The sequence below is a fragment of the Dipodomys merriami genome, unplaced genomic scaffold (assembly GCF_024711535.1).
Source record: "Dipodomys merriami isolate MVZ:Mamm:240054 unplaced genomic scaffold, mDipMer1.0.p SCAF_27, whole genome shotgun sequence".
Lineage (NCBI taxonomy): Eukaryota > Metazoa > Chordata > Mammalia > Rodentia > Heteromyidae > Dipodomys > Dipodomys merriami.
Genome location: NW_027204159.1, coordinates 7,429,652 through 7,454,170, shown reverse-complemented (window position 1 = coordinate 7,454,170; position 24,519 = coordinate 7,429,652). Strand labels below are relative to the sequence as shown.

General features: G+C 42.1%; 1 protein-coding gene across 1 annotated transcript in view; it reads left to right on the top strand.

Annotated features, from left to right (window-relative positions):
- Positions 1–24,305, top strand: part of Pfdn1 (prefoldin subunit 1) — a 70,079-nt gene extending 45,774 nt beyond the window's left edge. The window contains exon 4 of the mRNA XM_070035992.1: positions 23,907–24,305. Coding sequence (XP_069892093.1) covers positions 23,907–23,990 — 84 coding nt within the window. The 3' untranslated portion in view covers positions 23,991–24,305. The remainder of the gene's footprint in view (positions 1–23,906) is intronic.
- The last annotated feature ends 214 nt before the right edge of the window (positions 24,306–24,519 follow it).

Below are 24,519 nucleotides of genomic sequence, written 5' to 3'. Positions count from 1 at the left end.
CTGTGATCCTCACATCTTAGCCTCCTGAGTAGCTAAGATTTTTACAGGCCTAGCCAGAAATGTTTTGTTCTGTATTTTCAGTGGAATCAGGGCTTGAACTTAGGAGGTTCAAGCTGAGCTAGCTTGCTCACAGCTTGTGTTCTTAAATCACACTTCCAGCCCAACCTTTTGTTGGTTAATTGGCAGTGAAGTCTCACATACTTTTCTGCTTGGACTGACTTCAAACTGATTATCCTACCTAAGCCTCTAGAATATAGCTAGGATTATAGGTGTGAGCCACCAGTGTCTGGTAAAGCTAATATAAAAACTACCTACAGATTTGCCATCTACAGTGTAACACAAGATTATGGCATATTCCTTGATGTCTTTGTAATAGTCACTTGTGGCATATAAACGTAAGTATGTGATAGTCTAAATGTAGTTTGTGTTAGGCATCACTTACATTAGAAATACACTTTTTTCTTTTCATAATTGAATTTTTAAAATGAGCACAATTTTTAATGTTATTTTTTGAGAAATTTTAGGTGCACAGCAGAATCAAGTGTAAGGTACAGAGATTTCTCTTATTCTCTGTACATATACAGCTTCCCTACAAAATCCCACATCAAAGGGACACTTCTGTGTTTTTTGTCAGTCATGGGGTTTGAACTCGGGGCTTGGGCGCTGTCCCTGAGCTTTTTGCTCAAGGCTAGCACTCTACCACTTTGAGCCACAGCTCCACTTCTGGTTTTGGGGTGATTAATTGGAGATGAGTTTCATGGAATTTCCTTCCTGGGCTGGTTTCACACTGTGATGCTCAGATCTCAGTCTCCTGAGTAGCTAGGATTACAGGTATGGGCCACCAGCACCCAGTGGGACACATTTGTTAATACAGTGGATCTACATTGACACAGGAGACATATACTTTTGGATGGAGCTGTGTTGACATGTTAACTCCACATACATAAATTAATATACCTAGGAAGACATCATTTTATTCATTTATAGTGTGTTCTGTACTGTCTTATGATACAGTATTGGCATTTATGTCCTTAGTGTTCAGAAAGTGCTGTTGTTTGATTAGATCCCTTGAGTGTACATTGACATTGTATAAATTTTACATTGTTAATTTGTATAAAATGTATTTTTATACATTTTAGTTAACTTTAAAAGTTATTTTACCATTAATTTTACCATTTGGGCTTTGTATTTTTTTGCTATATTTCCTCTACAAATAGAATATATAGGGATGATGTATTGCTAGTTATGATTAATTGGAAGAGACTCTCCAATCTCACTCTTGTCTTGCCTTCAAATAAGTCTCTCACCTTCTACTAGCATAATAAAAATATTTGAATTCCATCACCATTCATTAAAGCCATTCTTTTGGATACATAATCATCCTTTAAGGGAGTTTTTCCAGAATGGATACAGATGGTATTGTACACCTAACTTTTGTGTAAAACAGTTTATTTAATTTGCTTCTGCTTTTGTGTTTAAGAAAACACATGCTAGGATGGAACAATACTCTAGGGCAGGAAGCCTTATCAGTTTCCACTGGTGTTTTATAAGCACTTTGTTTTTATATGTGACCCTAAAGGCTGGAATTGTGTGATGCTGTAAAGACATGGAAAATGGTTCTTTCTTGGGGTTAGAGGAAGTGATGACTAGGTTTTTTTTTTTTTTTTTTTTTCCTGGTAGTATCTGATAATCCCCCTCCCTTTAGCTATTCTAGGCATGTTTAGTTGTCAGGCGTTGTCTGGCTAAATTGCTAAAAATAACAAATAAGGGGGAGGCTGTTCTAAGGCCAGCTCTTGCCACTGTTTGTAATCTGTTTAATTTAGTTCCTAGGAAGAAAGGGTAAAAGGAACATGGTGCTATTCCCATTGAATGGATTTTTTGTTTAAAGTGCTGACAAGAACATTGTTTGAGCTTTCCCTTTTCCTAAACCCCATAGGGCTTGCCTGCCCACATCCACTTATTGTGGGGAGCCTGTGTCCAGGGCTCAAAGAGCATGCTCTTATTCAGTGGTTGTGCTAGAGATTAAACAGGCAATTGTGGTCTTTTGATTGCCTTTTAATGTGGCTTTTGACAGTGGGAATGTGCAGTTAGCCTGTAAGAAAGAGGAGGGAGGGCCGTGATTAGAATTGGTAAGTATATTAAAAAAAAAACATTTTGTTTAGTGCTTTCCCTTAACTAAGTGTTTTGAATCAGGCTCTTTGATAATATTGACCATACATACAATATCTACTCCAATTCACGTGCATTTAACTTTAACCCACAGTATCAGCATAAAAGTTCTGCTTTGATTTGGCTCTGCACTTCTCTGTCTTTAGCTTCTCCCTAATAATAGAAATAACTGTTCATAATACAGAGATAGCAATCTAGTACTTGCTTGTGAAGGTGTTGAAGATCACTGAGGAAGCGATTTAAATGCCTCTCCTAATGCTTGCTGTATATTTAGTGGCTGTGAAAACCAGGTTTAGATATTCGATTAAATTTCTTGTATTCTGCATTCTTTGTTAACTAACCCAAGGATTTTATATTCTGAAGTTAACTGATTTTTTGTATACTGAAGTCTCATTTGAAATTCTTTTCCTTTGGGCATTCATTTTGTTTGGGAGGAGGTGCGGGGGATAGGATTTGAAGGGAAGGTGTTTAAACAACCACTTTAACACCAAAGGTGGGAAATAGGCTGTTTTCACTAGAGATTTTGAAGGAGGACATGGAAAAGTCTTGGGAAAACCCACATTAATGAAGATCCTGGTGTTTACATAAAGCTTTGGGATCTGAGCATATTGACACTGCAGGCTTTGGAAATATTCTTAAACATTTCTTAGGTCATCAATCTGACTTATTACTAAATTCATACATTGTCCAGGTGGGAGATATTGGCAGGTTGGACTAAATTGTTGGTAGTCGAGGTGGTCAGACTCTAGATAGACTTTAAGTAGAGACAAGGGTAAAAGGGAGAGTCAATAAAGACTGAAATTTTGAACCTCTTCCTTCTGCATATAATATTCACTCTTCAGTTGCAGAGGTCTAGGTTGGACTCAAAGGAGAGAGGGGATATTTCACTGGGTTTTTGAAAGTTAGGAAGGAATTTTGCTAGTTGGAGCTGAAGCAGAGAAGAGTACTTTAGAGTGTGTACTGATGTTAGGCACTAGTGGTTCATACCTACAATTTGAGGATCACAGTTCAAAACTAGCCCCAGTAGGAAAATCCATGAGACTTTTTGTTTGTTTTTGTCCGTTTTGGGGCTTGAACTCTGGGCCTGGGCGCTGTCCCTCAGCTCTTCAGTTGTGGGCTAGCCTCTACCACATGAGCCACAGCGCCACTTCCAGTTTTTTGGTAGTTTATTGGAGATAAGAGTCTCATGGACTTTCCTGCCCGGGCTGGCTTTGAACCACAATACTCAGGTCTCAGTCTCCTGAGTAGCTAGGATTACAGGTGTGAGCCACCGGCACCGGGCTGAGACTGTTAACTCTAGTTAACAACCAAAAAGACAGACATGGAGTTGGGACTTAAGTGGTAAGAATGCTAACCTTGAGCAAAAAAGCTGAGGGACAGCACCCTGACCCTGAGTTAAAGCCCCAGGATTGGTAGAAAAAAGAAAAGTCATGTAAAGGAGCAGTGATTGGTCTGCCAGGCTGGAGGGAAAATGAGGCTGGAAAAGTCCAAGAAAGGAACTAAAATGAATGAAATCAGCATTGCTTCTACTTATTTTGTCTAAGGACTACTTATTCCAGGCAAGTTTTTCCCATTGATGATGTGATTCATTCATTGTGGTTTGCATAGAGCATTCCATAGGTAGTAGGCTCCACAGAGATTATCTCACGTCAGACATCCCTCATGTTTATACGAACAGATGTGTTATTGCTAACTCTTAGATCAGTGTTTTCTATTCAGTTTTCAGGCTTCAGAACTAATTTTAAAAGCAAATTATGGCAGGAGGATTATGAGTTTGAAGCTAGTCTGGGCTACATATCAAAACCTTGAGTCAAAAAAAAAAGGCAAATTGGGCTCTTTTTCATGGTGTCTCTTGGCTAGCAGCTACATCAAGATGAAGCCACTGGCTGTCACAGACTCACTGAAGTAGATGATGAACAAATGCAAATTTTGTGCTTTTTGAAGCATATGGTCACAGAAATTGGTGCTGATGCTCTGGTTAGAGAATGGATTATGGGATTTGAATCAGTGATGGGACTAACAAGGTTTTCCCATGAAGTGGGGTGTCTTAGCCCATAACCCGCTGAGTTCACCTGCTACTGAGTCTGGGGTATTCCTGTTACAGACAAAGGAATTACTTGGAGTTACAATGTGTGTGGCAAAATGAGTGTTCTCAACTTATCTTTTTTTGGGGGCGGGGGGGGTCCGGTCGTGGGGCCTGAACTCTGGGCCTGGGCACTGTCCCTCAGCTCTTTAGCTCAAGGCTAGCGCTCTACCACTTGAGTCACAGCGCCACTTCTGGGTTTTTTCTTTTTTCTTTTTTCTTTTTTTTTTGCTTATGTGGTGCTGAGGAATCGAACCCAGGGCCTCAGGCATGCAAGGCAAGCACTCTACCACTGAGCCAACTTCCCAGCCCTGTTCTCAACTTATATAAAAAGAGGAGCAGGAGATACTATGGTGCTCTGTTATTATGGGCCCCAAAGCACTAGCAGAATCTGCAAATATTTCAATCTCTTAAAAAGATGATGACCAGGCTGGGAAGGTGGCTCAGTGGTAGAACGCTTGCCTTGCATACATAAGGCCCTGAGTTCGATTCCTTCGCACCACATAAGCAAAAAGAAAAAAGCCAGAAGTGGTGCTGTGGCTCAAGTGGTAGAGCGCTAGCCTTTAGCTGAATTGCTGAGGGACAGTGCCTAGGCCCAGAGTTCAGGTCCCACGACCAGACCCCCTCCCACCCCCCAAAAAAAATGATGACCACCAGTATGTTCTCAGAAAGTTCTTGAACAATGATTAAAAACCTAGGACCCCGTGCACCCAAGGTTGAACATCATCTTACTTTACATGTCCTACAACATAAATGCTGGCATGGGCCTCTGCAGAAACAGTGTACTAAGAAAAATGATCAAGATGTTACAGAACATGATGAATTTTTGGCCAAGAAAATAAAAGAAGCCAAAGGAATATGCCAGGAACAGATTGCTAGGAGTTAAAGGCTGTCCTCTCTGAGAGCTTCTACTACTGAATCTGGCCAAAAATAAGAATCTTAAAGAGTAACAAATAAATGATCAGACTTCAGAGTGAGGGTAAAAAGAGTTTGGTTCGGGCCAGCTTATAGATGAGATACTACTGAATACACAGGGGAAAATGTTGAATAGACGGTTACTGAACAAAGTTAATAATTATCTCAAGGAGCTGTATGCAAAGTGTCCCCCATATGTGCACCCCCCAACAAAGAAATTGTTTAAAAATGGTCAATTTATAGGTGGTATTTAAAGTCACAGAAGTAGATTCAGTTAAGAGAAAAGGATTGCTAGGATTCATACACTGGAAAAAGGACAAGGATTTATTCACTGGGTCATTGCAGTAAATGTAAAGAGGTATGAACAAATGTGTAGTGTGAGACTTAATAACACTGCTTGCCCATGTGGCAAACCTCTGCTGAGAAGGATGGAGACAAACACCCTCTATGGTTAGGAGGCTGCTCGTGTGTGTGTGTGTGTGTGTGTGTGTGTGTGTGTGTGTGTGTGTGTGTGTGTGTGTGTGTGTGTGTGTGTGTGTGTGTGTGTGTGTGTGTGTGTGTGTGTGTGTGTGTGTGTGTGTGTGTGTGTGTGTGTGTGTCTGTGTCTGTGTCTGTGTGTCTCTCTCTCTCTCTCTCTCTCTCTCTTTCTCTCTTTCTCTCTCTCTTTCTCTCTTTCCTGGGTCTGTCTCTGAGCTGCCTTTTGCTCAAGGATAACACTCTACCCCTGGAGTCAGGTCACAGCACTACTTCAGTTTTTGTCTGAGTAGTTTGTTGGAGATATAAGAGTTTCAGACTTTCCTGCCCAGACTGGCTTCAAACCTCGATCTTCAGGTATCAGCCTCTTGTGAAGCTAGGATTTACAGGTGTGAGAGCCACCAGCGCCTGGCAGGAGGCTGCTTTTTCTTTTTTTTCTTTTTAAATGGGTATTCAGATCCCTGACTTTGAGGTCGCAATAGTAGCTGTCGGTTGTATTTGTCCGGAATTACATGTATTGTGTGGTCTTCCTTACTAGTACAGACCCTGAAGCACGACACTTTTCCTTGGCTCAGAAAAGCAAGTTTGTTCTTCTTGGGAGGGAATACAGAATGTAGAAATTGACACCAGATTAAGCTCAGAGCCCCTGCTTTGCCTGTGGGACCTCGCTTCTGGCAGGGAATGGCTGAGTACATTATAAGATCCTTTTAGGAACCTTTAACGTTGAAAAACTGCTTCAGGGGCATAGTAGCTCAAACCAAAGCCTGGAAAAACAAAACAAAAACTAGTTCAAAACTATTTGGCGTGTTTGCTTTTGTCTATGAAAGTATTCATCTCCTGGCTGGCCTCTCAATTCTTGATTCTCCTGCCTTAGCCTCCTAAGTGTTTATAGGCTTGTACTACTATGCGTGTCTTGGCAAGATTTTGTGTCTTCTATACTTGATTGTTGTTTTTTTAAATTCATTGTTCAAAGGGGTTTCATTTTAAGTTACCAGTATATAAGTGCATTGCATCTTGGTCATCTCCTATACTTAAGGAATACCTTTATTCCCTGTGCATACTCTCACACATTACACACATACTTTCTTCCTGTCCTTGAGACTCAGGTATGTTCTGAGAAACACTTCAACCTTTGAAAACTTGTAGTTACCTTAAGAATTCCTTAGCAAGAATCATAAGGCCTTGGCTTAGTAAGGTAGAATTTGAACACATGGCTATGAATCTGAATTTTTTTTTTTTTGGGTCTGGTCATGGGGCCTCAATTCTGGACCTGAGTGCTGTCCCTCAGTTCTTCAGCTCAAGGCTAGCGCAAGGCTAGCGCTTTATCACTTGAGCCACAGAGCCACTTCTGGCTTTTTTATTTTTTCTGCTTTTGTGGTGCTGAGGGATCGAACCCAGGGCCTCATGTGTGCAAGGCAAGCACTCTACCACTGAGCCACCTTCCCAGCCAAAATCTGAATTCTTAACTCTGCCACTTACTGCCATCATACGTAAATTTAGTGTTTTTGAGCCTAAAAATTGTCTCTATAAAGTGACAGTAGCAATGATGTTGGGATGGAGGGGATAATAAATACCATTAGTTTCCTGCTCAAGGATGAAAACAATGGAAGGGCAGACAGACAAAAGAATTGTATCTTAAAAAAAAAGTCTATTTTACCTTTATTACTTATTAAGAGTAGCTAGTAGCTGGGTGCTGGTGGCTCATGCCTATAATCCTAGCTACTCAGGAAGTTTAGATCTAAGAATTAAGGTTCAAAGTTATCCTAGGAAGCCAACTCAGCAACCCTTTTTATTTCTAATTAATCAGTAAAAAGCTGGAACATAGGAGCATGGCTTAACTGATGGAGCATCAGTGTGGACCTAAAAGCCAAATGAGAATCTAAGGACTTAGTTCAAGTCCCAGTACTGGTGTACATACAAAAAAGGTTGAAGAATGTGGTTTATGATGCAACAATAATGATACCAGAGTAAGAAATATAAATGAAAGGTGGGACAACCAGAGGTCTTTCTGCAGAGGTAGGCAGAGCCTGATATCAGAGAATTGTGTACTTTTGTAAGCAAGTAGCTTTTTGCAGAGTGGGAGAACTGAGGGGAATAAGTGTATCTTCCCTCATAGAAAGTACCTGCCTGGTGAGTTGCTACTTATAAATCACTTACACTATACTTGGTATATGGTACGTATTGAGTTCAAATTTTATTACTGATTGAGCATATTGCCACTAAGTGCTTATAAGATAAAAAGGTATTTTTAATTAGGGTAAAAAGACATAAAAATGTAAGAAAGTTAAATTAACACATACCTATCTACTCACCACCAAAAACTGACAAATGTTAGCTGGTGATTTTCTTTGCTCTGCTAAAGATCTAACCCAAGTCATTGTACATGCTATGCGAGTGCACTATCACTGAACTATAACCCACAGCCCTAGCATTCTTTTTTTTTTTTTTAATCATCCCTTCCTCCGCCCCCCTCAATTTCCTCACCTAAGGCTGTTGGAAACTTTTTGTTGTTGTTGTTGGTCGTGGGGCCTGAACTCTGGGCCTGGACACTGTCCCTCAGCTCTTCAGCTCAAGGCTAGCAGTCTACCACTTGAGCCACAGTACCACTTCTGGCTTTTTTCTGCTTATAGAAGTCTACCACTTGAGCCACAGTACCACTTCTGGCTTTTTTCTGCTTATGTGGTGCTAAGGAGTCGAACCCAGGGCCTCATGCATGCAAGGCAAGCACTCTACCACTGAGCTACCTTCCCAGCCCAGCCCTAGCATTCTGTAGTACTTCGTTTATTATTGTTGTTGTTGTTTTTAAATGCCTGTATGGGGTTTGAATTCAGGACCTTGACATTGACACTATCTCTCTTTTTTTGTTCAAGGCTGGTGCTCTACCACTTGAACCACAGCTCCACATCTGGGCTTTTGCAGAGTCTCATGGACTTTCCTGGCTTTGAATTATGATCTCCAGATCTTAGCTTCTTAATAGTTAGATTACAGGTGTGTAAACTGCCAGCACCCAGTTACTTTTCTTTTCTTTTCTTTTCTTCTTCTTCTTCTTCTTTTTTTTTTTTTTTTTTTTTTTTTTAAATAGAACAGTACTGAGACATTGTATCATCCCTCCTTCCTGCATACCAATATCATTGCCATTAACCAGAAGCAACCACTATTGAGTTTGGTCTGCATCTTATATTTGATGGATGGCATCATGTTGTTCTTACCTTTTATGTTTACTTTTTCATTCCATAGCAGGTTTTTGAACTCTTACCTAAACTAAAAAGCATAAACGATTCATTTTTAAGCTACCATTAGAACATACAATTTTCTATGTTTTCTTTGAAGCATCCACTGTTGGTGTAGTATACATTATGTTTGTGTGGTCAAAAGCCTGAAGTCTGCTTCTTCAAGAAGTGTAAATAAAGCCCTGAGTAGGACTAAATGGATTGGTTTGATGTCAGTGATATCTGCTGCTTTTACTTCTAAATAGTCATGGTCTTTGGTGAAGCCATCTCAAGAACTTGGTGCCTCTGTCCATGTTTTGGATGGAGATCACATGTCCTTCTTACAGTCAGAATCAAAGAAGGGGAGACCTGAGTGGGAACGCAGGCCCAGGTTCTAGACTCCAGCTACTATATCATTCATTTGGAGTCTGAAAAAAAGATTCTTAAGGTTATTCTCATTAGAGTAGCCGGACATTCTAATATATGTGGTGTGCTCCCTGCTTCTCTCAGACACTTTTTGAGTCAAGGGACTAAGTGGTTTTCTAATTGGCCTGTCATCTGAAAGTTGAAGAAAGGGCAAAGTGAAAACCACCCTTTGAATCATGTTTGCAAAGAGAATTGTGCCAAGGCTCTTTTATTACTTCGGTATCATTATAAATTTAATTGGTCTTATGTCAGCTACTTAGATCAGAGCTAATAACATATGAAACTATATTCTGTTTACATCAGTTCCATGGTAACTTGGTGGGTGTGGAGTTGGGGACAAGTGACAACTGTGACGTTTGGTCTGTTGAGTGATTTCATCATGGTCTGAGCTCTGAGCACCCTGGATGGGTGATGTGGACCTGACCTCTTACAATGCTTCTCAGAGCACTCTCCTATGAATAAAGATCTTGGGTTGCTTGTCTAACCTGCAAAGTTAGCTTAGAGTTGGAGTATATCCTTTTCTTGGGTGATACTGACAAGTACAACTACAAGTTTTCTCTTTCTTAATTAAGAGAGCCATAGTTTTTGGAAAGCCTTATAAATAGCTCTTTGATAAGGGAGCACATTTGCAGTTCTCCAATTCTGCCCTCTGCTGACCCATACGAATCAGCCCAGGCGGTGCCTATGAGTCATGCATCTGTGCTTGTTTTCACTGTCTCTAGGTCCTTTTATGGGTTTCCGGTTGCCATATCTCTATTTTTTTAGTTGCATAAATATGTTACTCGATTGGAAAGTGGCGATGTGATTACATAGACCTTTCCCTACCCTTGTTTGTCTCTTGGCTCTTCCAAAGTACCTCATTGACTCATTAAATGGTTAGTGCTTCTGCTTGCACCACTAATTTTTAGAAATAAATTTGTCACTTTATTTTACCCTGGCCAGTTTGTATATATATTACTGTGAAGTCTTTGGGTGGAGTACAGACTATTTGGTGATGAAAATAATTTGTCAGGAAGTGGCTTGGCCAATCCTGTTGTCAGACACAAGAGATTTAATGTTCCGTCTTTGCCCTCTACTGTGCTGTGCAGCATTTTGAGAATAGCTTCCCCCCCATTTTTTTTGGGGGGGGGGCGGTCCTGGATCTTGAACTGAGGATCTGTGCACTGTCCATGAGCCACAGCTACATTTTGGCTTTTTGGTGTGTAATTGGGGATAATAGTCCCACGGACTTTCCTGCCTGGGGTAGCTTTGAACTGTGATCTTCAGATCTTAGCCTCCTGAGGAGCATGAGCCATCAGCATCTGGCAGAAGTTACTTAAAAAACCCACACGGGGAAGGTGGCACAGTGGTAGAGTGCTTGCCTTGCATGCATGAGGCCCTGGGTTTGATTCCTCAGCACCACATAAGCAGAAAAAGCTGGAAGTGGCACTGTGGCTCAAGTGGTACAGCACTTGCCTTGAGCTGAAGAGCTGAAGGACAGCGCCCAGGCCCGGGGTTGGGGGGCAGTGGGGGCTGAGGAGGGAGGCACACAGGTGGAGGCCTGGCTTAGTTGGTAAAATGCCAGCCAATGAGCAAAAGCAAATGAGTTCAAGTCCCGGTCTAGGACAAAACAACAAAACAGTCCTTTGGCCAGGTTCCAGTGGCTCACCTTTAATCCTAGCTACTCAGTGGCTGAGATCTGAGGATCATGGTTCAAAGCCAGCCCAAGCAGGAAAGTACGTGAGACTCTTCAGTTAAACACCAAAAAAGCTGGAAGTGGAGCTGTTGCTCAACTGTAGAGTCCTAGTCTTGAGCATAAAAGCTCAGGGACAGCATCCAGGCTTTGAGTTCAAGCCCCAGGATAGATGTGCCCTTGTGCACACATGCACACACATACTCACACCAAAACTTGAAGTAAAATTTATGTAACATAAAATTTACTGTGTTGCATAATGGACACCTACTCTCTAATTATTGTTCCCAAAAGAAACCCATTACACTCACCATTAAGCATTGACTTCCCATTCTCCCACCACACAGCAACCATTTCTCTGTTTCCATCTTTGTAGATTGTCTGGTTTTTGTTGTTGCTGCTGTTTCGTAGTACTGGGCTAGAGCTTTCTGTAATACTGGCCTCGTGCTTTCTAGGCAGACATTCTATTGCTGAGTCATACCTCCAGCCTACATTATCTGTTCTTGATGCATATATACATATATATATATATATATATATATAAAAATAAATGTACATATACATATATATAATGTGGCTTTTATGTCTGGCGTCTTTTATTTAGTTGAGGTATTTTCGGAGCTCATCCATGTAGCATTCAGTATGTCATTCCCTCTTTAGTCTAAATATTCTATTGTATAAACATACCACAGTTTATCCAGTTGATGTAAACTTTCATTTTTTTCCCACTTTTTGGCTCTTCTGTGTAAGGTTACAGTGACCATTCACAAATTTTCTTTGAATACCTGTTTTCATTTCTCTTGGGTATGTACTTCAGAGTAGAATTGCTGGGTCATTTAATGTTTTAAGTTTTTGAATGACTGGCTCCTGCAGCAGTTATACCAGTTTACATTTGTACCAGCAATATATGAGAGTTCCAATTTCCTGACATCCTTGTCAGTATGTTATTTTCTGTTTTTAATTATAGCAGTCCTTGTGAATGTAAAGTCATTATGGATTTTTTTTTGGGGGGGGAGGGCAGTCCTAGGGCTTGAACTCAAGGCCTAGGCACTGTCCATGAGTGTTTGTGCTCAAGGCTAGTGCTCTAAGCACGTGAGCCACAACTCTACTTCTGGCTTTTTTTGGGGGTGGTAATTTAGAGATAGAAATCTCATGGATTTTGTTTTCCTGGCTAGCCTCAAAGCATGATCCTCAGATCTTCAGCCTCCTGAGTAGTTAGGATTACAAGCTTGAGTCATTGGCTCCTGGCCTTAAATCATTTTTTAACTTTACTGTCTATTAGGGTATGTTTATTGTATTTCTTTCTTTCTGTTGGTTATGGGGTTTGAACTCCGGGCCTGGGCTCTGTAGCTCTGTCACTGAGCTCTTTTGTTCAACTTTGAGCCATAGTCCCACTTCCATTTTTCTGGCGGTTAATTGGAGATAAGAGTCTCACAAACTTTCCTGCCCAGGCTGGCTTAGAATCATGATCCTCAGACCTCAGCCTCCTGAGTAGGTAGGATTACAGGTGTGATCTACCGGTACCAGGCTTGTTGCCTACTCTTAATACTTTTCCAACATTGTTTTTCAATGCAGGACTTCTCAACTTTGTTTATATCACAATAGTCAGAGATTGTATGTACTCTATTCACCGGAGTATCTGGTGAAGGGTGGTCAGCCGCAGCAGCTGCCTGGGGGGCTTTGGCTGCCTTGGTCTAGGGATGTGTATCTAGAATGCATCTGTTGTCTGTTCATGACATGACTGCATTCTGTGGGGAGCTGCATTCTGATTCTTGTTCTACACTTCAGCTGGATTAAGAATGTTTTCAATGGAGATTTGGCTTTTGTCACTTCTTAAAATGAAAACTTTGTGGATATCTGTTGTCTTCAAAATAAATAACCCTTTTGAATTAGGTATATAATTAAAGCCTAATTTTAAAAATAAGTGTACTTCAACAATATAATTTTAGAATAAAGTTTTATTTTCTGGATAAGATATAGTTAATTATATCAAATTTAAATGTTACCTTATAATAGTAAATTCCTTAAGAAGGATATTTAAACTTCTTTGAGTATTTCCTACCCCCTCCAAGACATCAAAACATTGTAATCTTGTATTAACTAATCTTCTATGTGAGTTTTGCCTTATTAAACATTGTGCCTTATTTTCTTAAGTTTTGTTGAAACCAGCTCTACATTTGTGAAAATAACAGTATTTTATTCTTAATGAATATCTTAAAAAAATCTAAAATCCTTTTAATGTTTGTATTTGCCTATTATTGCTTATCTGTTTATTGAACTTTCAATACATGAATCCATTAAAAATGGCTTAAAAACTGGCATAATTTGACTCAGTTTCCCTAGTCTCATCTCTGTGTGTTTTCCTTCTCTTGCTTCCTCCCTGTCTCCCTTTCTTCCTTCCCCCTCTCCCTTCAAGTTTACTCAGTTCCAAACACACTGTGCTCTGTGTGACCTTTGTACATGCCGCTCCATTCACTGCCCAGGAAATATCCCCTCCCCCCCCCCCCCACTTGAAACTGCCACATAGTTAATCCTTGCTTGTCCTTTAGACCTACATTCAAAAGTGCCTGATCCTTGATTGTATCAGGTGTTTGCTCTATTAGACTGGGCTTTTCCTGAGAGCCCTTATTCCAATAGTAATTTGGTGTCTATGCCCTAGGACAGTGAATAGGTGTATGAGCTAGTTACCGCTCTAATCTCAGTGGTCTTAGGGTCTGACATGAACTGGGTGTTAGTAAATCTTGACTAAATGAATATGTGCCAGTTCTTGGTGCTAGGGGTGAAGATGAATTAGATCAGACAAGTTCTCTTATCTTTGGGGAACTTGTGCTGAGATGTAGACAGTATAGAAATAAGCAAGAAACTGTCATGTAGAAAGGTGATATATATTAATATTTATTATATATAATATATGTTATACTTTATGTTAGTATATATAATGCATTATGTATATATATTCCCCCCTGGTCCTGGGGCACGAGCTCAGGGCATGGGTGCTGTCCCTGAGCCTCTTTGTGCTCAAGGCTAGCGCTCTACCACTTTGAGTCACAACAGTTCTGGTTCTCTGGTGATTAATTGGAGATAAGAATCTCATGGACTTTCCTACCTGGGCTGTCTTTGAACCATGATTCTCAGATCTTGGCTTTCTGAGTAGCTAGGATTACAGGCATGAGCCAGTAGCACCTGGCAGAGGGTGATATTTTAGAGTTTGTAGGGATGGACTACCTTCAATTGAGTAGCCACGAAGACCTCTTTGTTAAGGACAAAATTTCTGCCACACTCTGAGTAAAAAGAAACAGCCTCTTAAAAATATCTGGAGGAAGAGTGCTACAGGTGGAAGGTACAATAGTCACTGTTTTAAGATGGGTGAAAATTTGGTGGATTGTAAGCAAAAGCATGAGAGATCATGAAGGTATAGGGCCTTATTGTCCAGGTTTGGATTTTATTCTAAGTGTGATGGGAAGCTGGAAGAGGATTTTGAGCAGACTTAAGTCAGGAGGGAGTTTTTGTTTTGTTTTGTATTTGTATTTGTTTTTATAAAATATTTTATATATTATACATATATTTAATATATCCTTCCTTTCTCTTTTTCTTTCTTTCCCCTCCCTTTCCCCTCTCCTTTCCCATTCTCTTTCCTCACCGCTTTCTCCCACTTCACCAGTAGAAGGTTTTTGAGCAGATATTTATTCTGTTAAGGTATCCATTATAAACCTTCAGGCTTGGGCTAGGATGGTACAGTGGAGTTAGAATAATATAGATTAGAATTGCATTTGGAAGTTAGTAATATTTGCTGATAGAGGTTGAGTTTGAGGAAAATAAAAGAATTGGACATAGCTTCTGTATTTTTTGCTTTGTTTTCATGGTTTTTCAGTTGAGTGCCATTCACTGAGATGATTATAAATCAATGGTCTTTGTTGTAAACACATTGAGTTTTGTAAAGAAGGGGATCTGAAAATCAAGAATTAAGGGAAGTCAGGGTTGGCGATATAATTTGAAGGTCTGAGGCAACTGAGCGCATCTAGGAGGTGGCACTGAAGGGGTGGAGAGCAAGCATCGCAGTGATATCAAAGGAAGAAAGGGTGTGGTGCCATGAAAGCTAAGAGAGGAAAGTATTTTGAGAATTTTGCTGAGTGCTGTTGATTGAGTTACATGATTATAGAGAAGTGCCCACGCTTTGGGCAGTGGACAGATCCCTAGGCCTGGATCACACAATCAGTTCATTAGAGCAGATGGATGAGTGCTGGAGAGCACTCATTAAGAGGCAGCTATTAAAACACTTAAAGAAATTTTTCTGAGAAGGGGGCTATGAGGTCACAGAAGGATTTATCTATTTATTGTTGGTGTTACTAGGGTTAGAATCCAGGGCTTCTCACTTGCTAGACAGATACTTTACTGCTGAGCAAGGCCTCCAATCCCTTTCTGCACTGGTTGTTGTTGTTGTTATTATTATTACAGTTATTATTGTGGGTCTTGAACTCAGGGCCTGGGCATTGTTCCTGAGCTCTTCTGCTCAAGGCTAGCACACTACCACTTTGAGCCATTTCTGGTTTTCTAGTGGTTACTTGGAGATATGAGTCTTACAGACTTTACTGCCTTAGGCTGGCTTTGAACTGTGTTCCTCAGATCTCAGTCTTTGGAGTAGCTAGGATCACAGGTTTGAGGCACCAGCTCCCGGCTGCAATGGTTATTTTTGAAATATGATCTTGCTTTCTGCCCAGACATTCACCTAGACCACAACAATCTAGTTTAGGCATCCTATTTAGCTGGGATGACAATACACACCATTTTGCCCAGCCATAGTTGAGAAGTAGTCTTGAGAACTTTTCTATTCAAGGTGGCTTTGGATCATGATCCTCCTCATATCAGCCTCTGAAGTAGTTAGCTACCAACACATAGCTAAGAAAGTCAATCCCCCCCCCCCTGTAATATTTGCCTACCCAAGAAGGATCTTTCAGAAAAAAATAAAGTTAAGAAGAAAGAGGAAGGATAACAGTGGGAATAAAGTACTTGGGGATGCAATCAGTGCTTTACTGGAAGGATTCTGTTTTGATTCCTATGAAAACCCAGGGGCATTCTCTATTACAACAGCAGAAAGAGGCCATATATATGAGCATAATAGGTCCAATAGTAAATTTGAAGAAGAGTGACCATCAGATTGCTTTTATTTTCCCTTTGAGCTGAGAAGAAGAGAGGTAGAAGAGGTTTGAGGAGACAAAGTACAAAATTATTTTGGAGAACAGATAAGTTAATAGAATTTCTGTACAATACAGAGTGTCATTTGAGATTCATGGCTCTGCATCTGAAGAAAGAATAGTCAGCAGGGTTATTTTCCCCTAGTGCCATTCAGCTGTAAAGGCATGGGATGGGAAGGCAGTTTGGTCTAACCTGGGTTGACATTTTGCCAAGTAGATGCAGCAGAGTGAGGAGGCCAAGGAAAAAGAGTAGGAAATAGATATGAATGAGGGATAAGCTGGGTAAGGGGAGAATTTATGGAAGCGTAGTACACGGTAAGTGTGAGGAAGCTGAAAAAATGCTAGCGGAGAAGTATCACACGTGAGCTGGAAGAACACGAGGTGGTGGGGTGAAATTAAAATTTCTAAGGTGTTGACAGGACCTAGAGCATTTTCATGGGCAAGATGGCTGATGTGGGGAGTGGGAAGTACAGTAATAATTATGAGGGGAGAGAAGGTTCTGGAAGAACTCAACTTGCAAGGTGCAGCAGTGGTGTGGATGAAGATGATGCCAGCAACAAATAAGGGTTCATACATACACAAGCTGTTGTTGGAAAGGGAATTGGGTGAGAAAGCATAATGTCATGAATTTCAGAAGCCAGTTATTGAAGGAAAAAGCAGGAGAAATGATTTGGCAGTGAGGTGAATGAATGGAAAGATGGATGAATGGAAACTTAGGCTTTTATTAGACAGTTTTCATTGAAAGTTAAAATCTCTACTGTATTGCATTCTACCTTTTAAAGCTACATCTTTTATTTTTATTTTTTTTTAAGAAGACAGGTTGGCAAATTGGCGAGGCCTGGCAGGCCATAGCCAGCGAGGTCGCAGCCGGGCCTGTGAGTCACACCGTACCACTGCCTCCCACATCGTCTATGGCTGCTTTTGTTATAGTTGTAACAGGCCTAAAATATTTCTTATCGGGCCCTTTATAGAAAGAGTTTATTGATTGTGATTTATGCGGTGATTCATACAATTCATGGAACCTCAGAATCATCTGGGGGGGGGGGGCTACAAAACATAGATTGGGCTCTCCTTCAGCATTTCTGATTCCGCGAGTCCGGCTTGGTTCCCAAGAATGTACATTTCTCATAAATTCCTGGATAAGGTTTCTGGGATAGAAAGAATACTTTAAGAGCTGTTGCTTTTAAGATAGTGATTGAGTTCCTTTTCCCTTTGATTTTTGCTAAACCGAATGTCTCAGACCAGCCTACTTGAGCACCTATCACTTGGCATGATTTACTAGCTTGCCTGTTTTAGGCCTGTGCCCTAAATGATAATGATTCTTTGGACTGTGCCTGGTGGTCAGTGCCATTTCCATTGGACTAGTTGTCCCTCTTGGCTCTGCACTTAGCTATGAAATTCTATCTTGTCCTTTCCCTGATGTCTGATAGCCTGAAGCTTAAATGGAGCTGATACAGTAGGAAGGCTCATGGACTATGGAGGGACTCGCCACTAAGGTGCAGAAGAAATAAGATTTCCTCCCAGTCTATCTCTGCTATAAGGTGCTTGAGCAGTGTGGAGGTTTGTCCTGGCAGATTGAGTTGGGGTGGGGACCAGCAGGTGGTTAGGAGAGATTTACATCCTTTATGGTAGCAGTGTCAGTCCTCTAGCAGGTAAATCAGGCCAACGAGAAAAACAAGGTCTGTGCTTACCCATACCAAGTCATTTGTGCCTATGCTTGCTCTATCTTTGTAGTCTCCCAGCTCAGCAGTCATTTTAGAGGCTAATGGGTCTTTGATGGGAAAGATGTTCTAGTGCATTCACAAGTGGCTAGCCAACTTCTACTCCCAGCCCAGGTTTTGCCTCCTTTTCCTGTTCAGCCTCCCTCATGCATTCAGTCATGGGAGCACTTGTCTTCCCTGAGCTCTGCCCAACTCCTGCTGGCCCCAGCTCCCCTCTACCTCTCCCCTTTGTTCTCAGCTTGTGCTTGTCCTCCCCACTGCCATCCACATTTTGCTGTCTGCCAAGACAGGCTTCCTTAGCCTTCAGTGAATTCTTGGCTTCTTGTTAATTTTCCCCATGGTAGGTGGCAGGCACTCTCTTCTGCAGAGTGAGAGGAAAAAAATCAGTGAGCCGGGCACCGGTGGCTCACGCCTGTAATCCTAGCTACTCAGGAGGCTGAGATCTGAGGATCACGGTTCAAAGCCAGCCCGGGGCCGAAAACTCTGTGAGACTCTGATCTCCAGTAAACTGCTAGAAAACCTGAAGTGGCACTGTGGCTCAAGCGGTAGAGCACTCGCCTTGAGCTGAAGAGCCCAAGGGTTCAAGCCCCACGACCAACAACAACAACAACAACAAATCAGTGAGAGTCTTGGGCTTTTAATTTGAATACAACTGGCAAGACAATGAGAAGGTAGCCCTGGCTTTCAGTTTTCTCATTAGTAATAGAGTTGTCAGGGGTCTACAGAAGCTTGAAGATAGATTGAACACAAGGGAGAAATTGGGTAGGTCAGAGCAGAAGGTTTCTGAAGACAAAGATCGCACGAACATTAGGGACAGAAGGGAACTTAGGATGGGTCTTATGTGTTGCTTCCAAAGCCTGAATTGGAGACAGGCCAACTAGAAGGGCTTGTCAGTCTACCATGTCTCCTCTTTCCCCTGAACTCCGTTTTACTTCTTCTATTCGTTTGTTTTGCCTTGATGAGTTCATTTGAAGAAAGGGGCCTGTGGCTAAGAAGAGCAGGGAGGCCTGGTGAGGAGATACACTGGTGTTGTGCAGATCTTCACTTTGCAATTGGAAAGAATCCGAGGAAAAACGTTTCTAATCGCTAGGTATGGTGGTTCATGCTTCTAATACCAGCACTTAGGCTGAGGCAGGGGGATTAGAAGTTCTAGGACAATCTGAGGTACTACTTATCAGACTTAGAACAACAAAACCCCCCAAACATGACAAACTCATTATAGAGAAAGCTGGGGACAAAGTTTCTAAGAAAAGACAAAGTCTGTAGATAGTGTCATAAGATGAATTACCTCAGAAGTCTAATTGAGAAATGGTCGTGTTGGGACAGTTCTAGAGACTTGAGCCTCTTCCCTTTAGCGAGAATGAAGGGGCCCCTTACTCTGCCTCCCAGAAAATTGAACCTTCAGCTGATGAGCAGTAACTCTAGCAATGTCACTTCCCTAGCCACGCTACCCTACAGGAAGCCTCAGAATTTCTCAGAATAAGAATGTTGCTGCAACCAGAGCTTTGTGGTTTGATGCCACTAGAGAGACTCCTGGGGACAGAAGGAAGGGCCTCAGCAAGACGCAAAGCTGCTGCCATGCGGGAGGGGAGTGCAGGCAGCCCGGGACTGCTGTGGAAGGCGTGGCTTCCTCATGCCCTGTGTTCACGGGACAGTGCTTGTCTCATGCAGCTCACTGAGACCCTGAGGATGACATCTGAGGGAGCAGTTCCTTAAGTATTTCAGAGCTGGGGCATGGGAAATGAAGGCGATTTGTTTTAAGTTTCAGTTTTGAATCTGTGTATAGCTAAGGGCAAGATACTGGAAGTCTGTGTCCAAACCAGAAAACCTCTGTGGAAGATGGTTGCTTTCTGCCTTTGCTGCTTCTGGTGCATGTTCATTTATTCAAGTTGGAGGAACACTAAAAAGGAGCAGTGTGACTACAAGTAAACCCATTCAGATTCATTCCTATAGCAAGTGATGCAGTTATATGCCAGTCATTCTTCTAGACGCTAGGCCGCTATCATGAGGCAGAACAGAGTCCTGTTTGTAGACCTTTTTAGGGAAGCCAGGCACATAGTGACTTTGTTTTAGAGAGTGATAAGTGCTGCCGAGAGAAATTTTGTTGAGAATTGGACATAGTAAAAAGGTCTTTCAGGTAAGGTGACCCTTGAGAAAGGTCTGAAAGAGTGGCACTTAGGAGGTCATAAGGGTAGAGCCCTGGGGCTGGGAAGGTGGCTCAGTGGTAGAGTGCTTGCCTTGCATGCCTGAGGCCCTGGGTTCGATTCCTCAGCACCACATAAAGAAAAAAGCCAGAAGTGGCACTGTGGCTCAAGTGGTAGAGCGTTAGCCTTGAGCTGAAGAGCTGAGGACAGCGCCCAGGCCCAGAGTTCAGGCCTCACGACCGGACCCCCCCACCCCCCAAAAAAGGGGGAGGGGAGTAGAGATTTTGGGTAAGATTAGTGCCCTTTTAGGAGGGAAGCTCATTTGCCCTTCCACTATGTGAGGACACCATGAAAAGGGGCCATTTGTGGACAACCGGTCTTGACCAGGAACAGAACCTACTTGATCTTGGATTTTCTAGACCCAGAACTGTGACCCAGAACTATTAAGCTGCTCAGTCGATGGTATTTTGTTTCAGTAGCCCATAGACAACAAGGCTTTGCTTTGAACTGGATGAGCTGGGAAGCCATCTAAGGGCTTTAGGTTTAAAAGCTGACACTGGCATTGTATGTAGAAGGAACTAAGGGTCAAGAGCAGAAGAAAGTGGACTTCCTAGGAGGCTCTTCATTAAGGTCAAATTCGGTATACATTTTGGACAAGGTTAATGGGATTTTTGCTTGGCTGGATGTTGCTATTAAAGATGATTTAAGGATAATGTAAAATGTTTTTATTTAGAACAATTACCAGAATGGAATCGTCAATTATAGAAATGTGAGAAGACTGTAGTCCTTAGAATTTCTGACTTGAGCAGTTTTAGGAATGAGCTGTGGAGATCCAAGGAGGAAAATGGTTAACGTAATCACTGGCTCCTTAATTTTCTTACTCTCTGAAAGCCTCATCTGTGTTTCAACCAGTTCTGCATTGATTTAAAAAAATTTTTTTTATAATTTCATTGAGATTAAATGATTACATAAATTTCACAGTATTGTAGGATAGTGATATTTAGTTAAAGTTACAAACACATTTTAACCTTCATAAAGCAAGTTGTCATTTCTACATTGATTTTTTTTGGGATAAGTGTAATCCCAACATATGAACTTTTAGGGACACTTAATCTAGGCTAGGGCTCTGAAACTCAGTGTGGTGAGAGCTAAGTCAGGATAGGGTCCTTTGGGTCTGGAAGACCCTTGTCTCCACACACAATCCTTTCTTGATTTCCTAACTGTATAACAAGTTATCACAGCGTTGTCAGCTGGGAATGTGGCTGAGTGATAGAGTACTTGCCTCGCATGCATGAAGCCCTGGGTTTGATTCCTCAGCACCACATAAACAGAAAAAGCTGGAAGTGGTGCTGTGACTCAAGTGGTAGAGTGCTAGCTTTGAGCAAAAGAAGCTCAGGGACAGTGCCCAGGCCCTGAGTTCAAGCCCCAGGACTGGCCAAAACAAAACAGAAAACACACAGCAATGTCTTCTATCATGGTTCTGGAAGTTAGAGGACTCCAGAATCAAGGTGATACATGGCTACGCTCTTGTCTGAAATTCCTTGGGAGGAATCCTTTCTTAACCTCTTCCAGAGAAATTGCTTCAGTTTCTGCTCCTTTCCATACATGGCATTTTCCTTCTCTGTGTCTGTCTCCACATGGCCTTCTTATAAGGACATGAAACACTGGTCTGAGTCCACGCTAATTCAAGATGACCTCACTTTAACAGGGTTAACACCTACGAAGACCCTCTTTCCCAGTAAGATCATGTTAACTTGTAGCAAGGATTTGCGTTTGTGTGGTTTTTTTGGGGGGTGAGGGTGAGAGACAGTTTACCTCACAGAACATGCTTTGGTTTCAGTTTGAGGATCTTCTGGGCTCAGATGTGCTTGTGGATGAGACACTATTGAAATAGTTAGAAAATGGGTCTCACTATGCTAGGAGTTGCCTCTGTCTCTTGGAATTAATTTTCTAAAAAGAATTTCCCATTAAGTTCATTTATATTGTTATTTTAGAAACTTAAAGACCTTAGGAATATATAAGTAGTACGCTTCATGAAAGTAAAAGAAGGAAGAATGTTACAATATGGAATAAAGTATTTTTATAACTGAGAATGACAACCTGAATTTGTCCAGAGGCCTGGAGTAGTCGGGCAGAGAAGTCTGTGCTGATGTTCAAGTTTATAGTTTTGCCAGCTGTGACATTAGCAGAGATTGAATGCAACAGACCCCAGAGTCCCTGAGCGCAGGCAATGGCAGGGAAAACCTTTTTTTTGCCAGTCCTGAGCTGGGCCCAGAGTTGCCCAGGAGTACGTGGCGCTTCCTGTGTGACTGCTGTTCCCTCTGTGCAACACCCAGGTGTGCATTCTTCAATGATGTGTCAGGATTTATTGGTATGTGCCTCTTTTTAAGTCCCAAGTAAACGCTAGGGTTGTTTATCAAAGGAAGTTCAAGTTCTTGCTTTGCTATTACAATGATAGGACTGTATCAGTGTAACAGTATAATTAAACAAAATTCCTTAGCAACAGTATACATTTGTGATCACTCAATTGTTACCACAGTCACAGTGAGTTGTATAGAGATCCTGTTGTGTTGTAAGGGTGTGGGAAGGTTGGCAGGTGGGAGATGAGTAGACTGGGCATTTTAGCAGAAAGGAAATTCAAAGTTATAATGGACAAGAGTCAGAGGTTCATATAAGAACTGGTAAGATTTGTGTCTTAACTACAGAAGCATTTGGCTTCTGTAGGGAAAAGCCTCAGAATGTATCATTTAATAGATACCTTGCCAGAGAGTGGGATAAGGTAAAAGCAGGGACATGGAGATGAGGATCAGGAAGATTTGATGCCAGTGAATGCTGTGAGGAATTGTTCATCTCCATCTGTCCTCTAAAGTGACTGCCTAAGGCCTGTCAGGCTATGATGCCACCTGAAGCACAGTAATGTGTGATGCTCTCTTCCTTAGCCTTTCCCTGGCTTCTCTGGGTCATGTGGGCACTTAGAGGGCAAAGAAGGGTTCTGGTGGCACCTGGGCTGGGCTCTGCATACTGGCTTCAGTGGGCTCCCAGTCACATGCACCCTGAGAGGGGATGGTTGTATTTCTTCAGGATGTGTGGGTTATTCCACTGCAAGCCAGCCTTCATTTCATGTCTGCTAAGTAGGAATACAGACATAACTACATCCTCAGGGCAGGGACCTGTGGTAATGCCACCATACGTCTGGGGTGAGCACAGGGCAAGGAATATATACAAATCATTTCCTTTTGACTCATCTCTTATTATCCTAGTCCAGATGTGGCTTCTGAAAGTAGTTAAATATCTTTGTGTAAATTGAGATTTTTAATTTAGGACCCAGATGGATCAGGAAGTAAACTTCCAAAAGGTCTGCTTTACTCAGTGTGTCACTGTCCTGGGTTTCTGGAGGCAGCAGTTTCATTAGCAAAGCAGTTCCTTCCCCTTCCCTCCTCCGACTCATCTGCTGCAGTGAGATGTGTGTCCAGTGCTGAGTGCTCAGGGCAGTCACTGGCTGGACAGAGCAGTGTACCCCTACAGCACCAGGAGGTACAGGCACCTGGCCCCGGCCATGGAAAATCTTGAGAAGAGACAGTCCATAATAGAGCAGGAGCTCTGTCCTGGAATTTCCTGTCCTTTGTCTGTCTGGCCTAACTTGTACATAGACAGATGCCTGTTTTTTAGAGCCAACAGCCTTCTGGGGAAAGAGTGCTGCTGCCTTCCATGGGAGCAGCTCCGTGTCCTGCCCAGGCTATCTCCTCCCTTGCTTGCTGTGGCAGGTGGAGGAGCACTGTGGGCATGCATGTGCCTAGAAGTCTTGATCAGAGATTGTGATCATAGTGTTTGGCCATAAAGGCTGCATCTGCCAGCCCACCTGTTCTTCCTGGTCCTAACTCTTCTTGTTCTCATATTGCAGCAGAAAAAGTCCTACCTGGAGCGCAGTGTTAAAGAAGCTGAGGACAACATCCGGGAGATGCTGATGGCACGAAGGGCACAATAGGAGATCTGAGAGAAGCTCTTCCCTCCTGATTCCTCTCATCCTGGCAAGAACTGAGGGACTTGTGCCAGGGTAACATCCTCCCTCAGGCTAGATGGACCTTTTAATCTGAATGGCTTCAAACCCCCACTGTTCCTATATTGGGATCTCTTTTGGGTCCTCCCCTCTGTATATGTTCCCTGCCTCTGCCTAGGAAATCCTTGGAGCCTGGGTTGAGCCAGGAACTCCCAGGAGAAGGAAGACAGGGTCCAGGGCAGATAAGGAAACTTTGAGCCTGCTGCTAGGTAAACTGTCAGACCAATAAAAGGCTATGTCCCATTCTAAGTCTGTTTTTCTTGAGCCAGTAAGAATAAAGCAAGAGGCAGCAGCATCTCCTAGTTCTGAATCCCTTTCTTGTCCCTTTCTGGGAGCCCATGTAGTACAAAGAGGAGAAAGACTGCTTAGGTTCAAGGCTGAAGTGAAAAGTGGCAATGGCTGGTGGCCTCAAGATTCCCTTCTTCCTCCCAAACTTGCCAAAAGTTAGTTCAGTAGC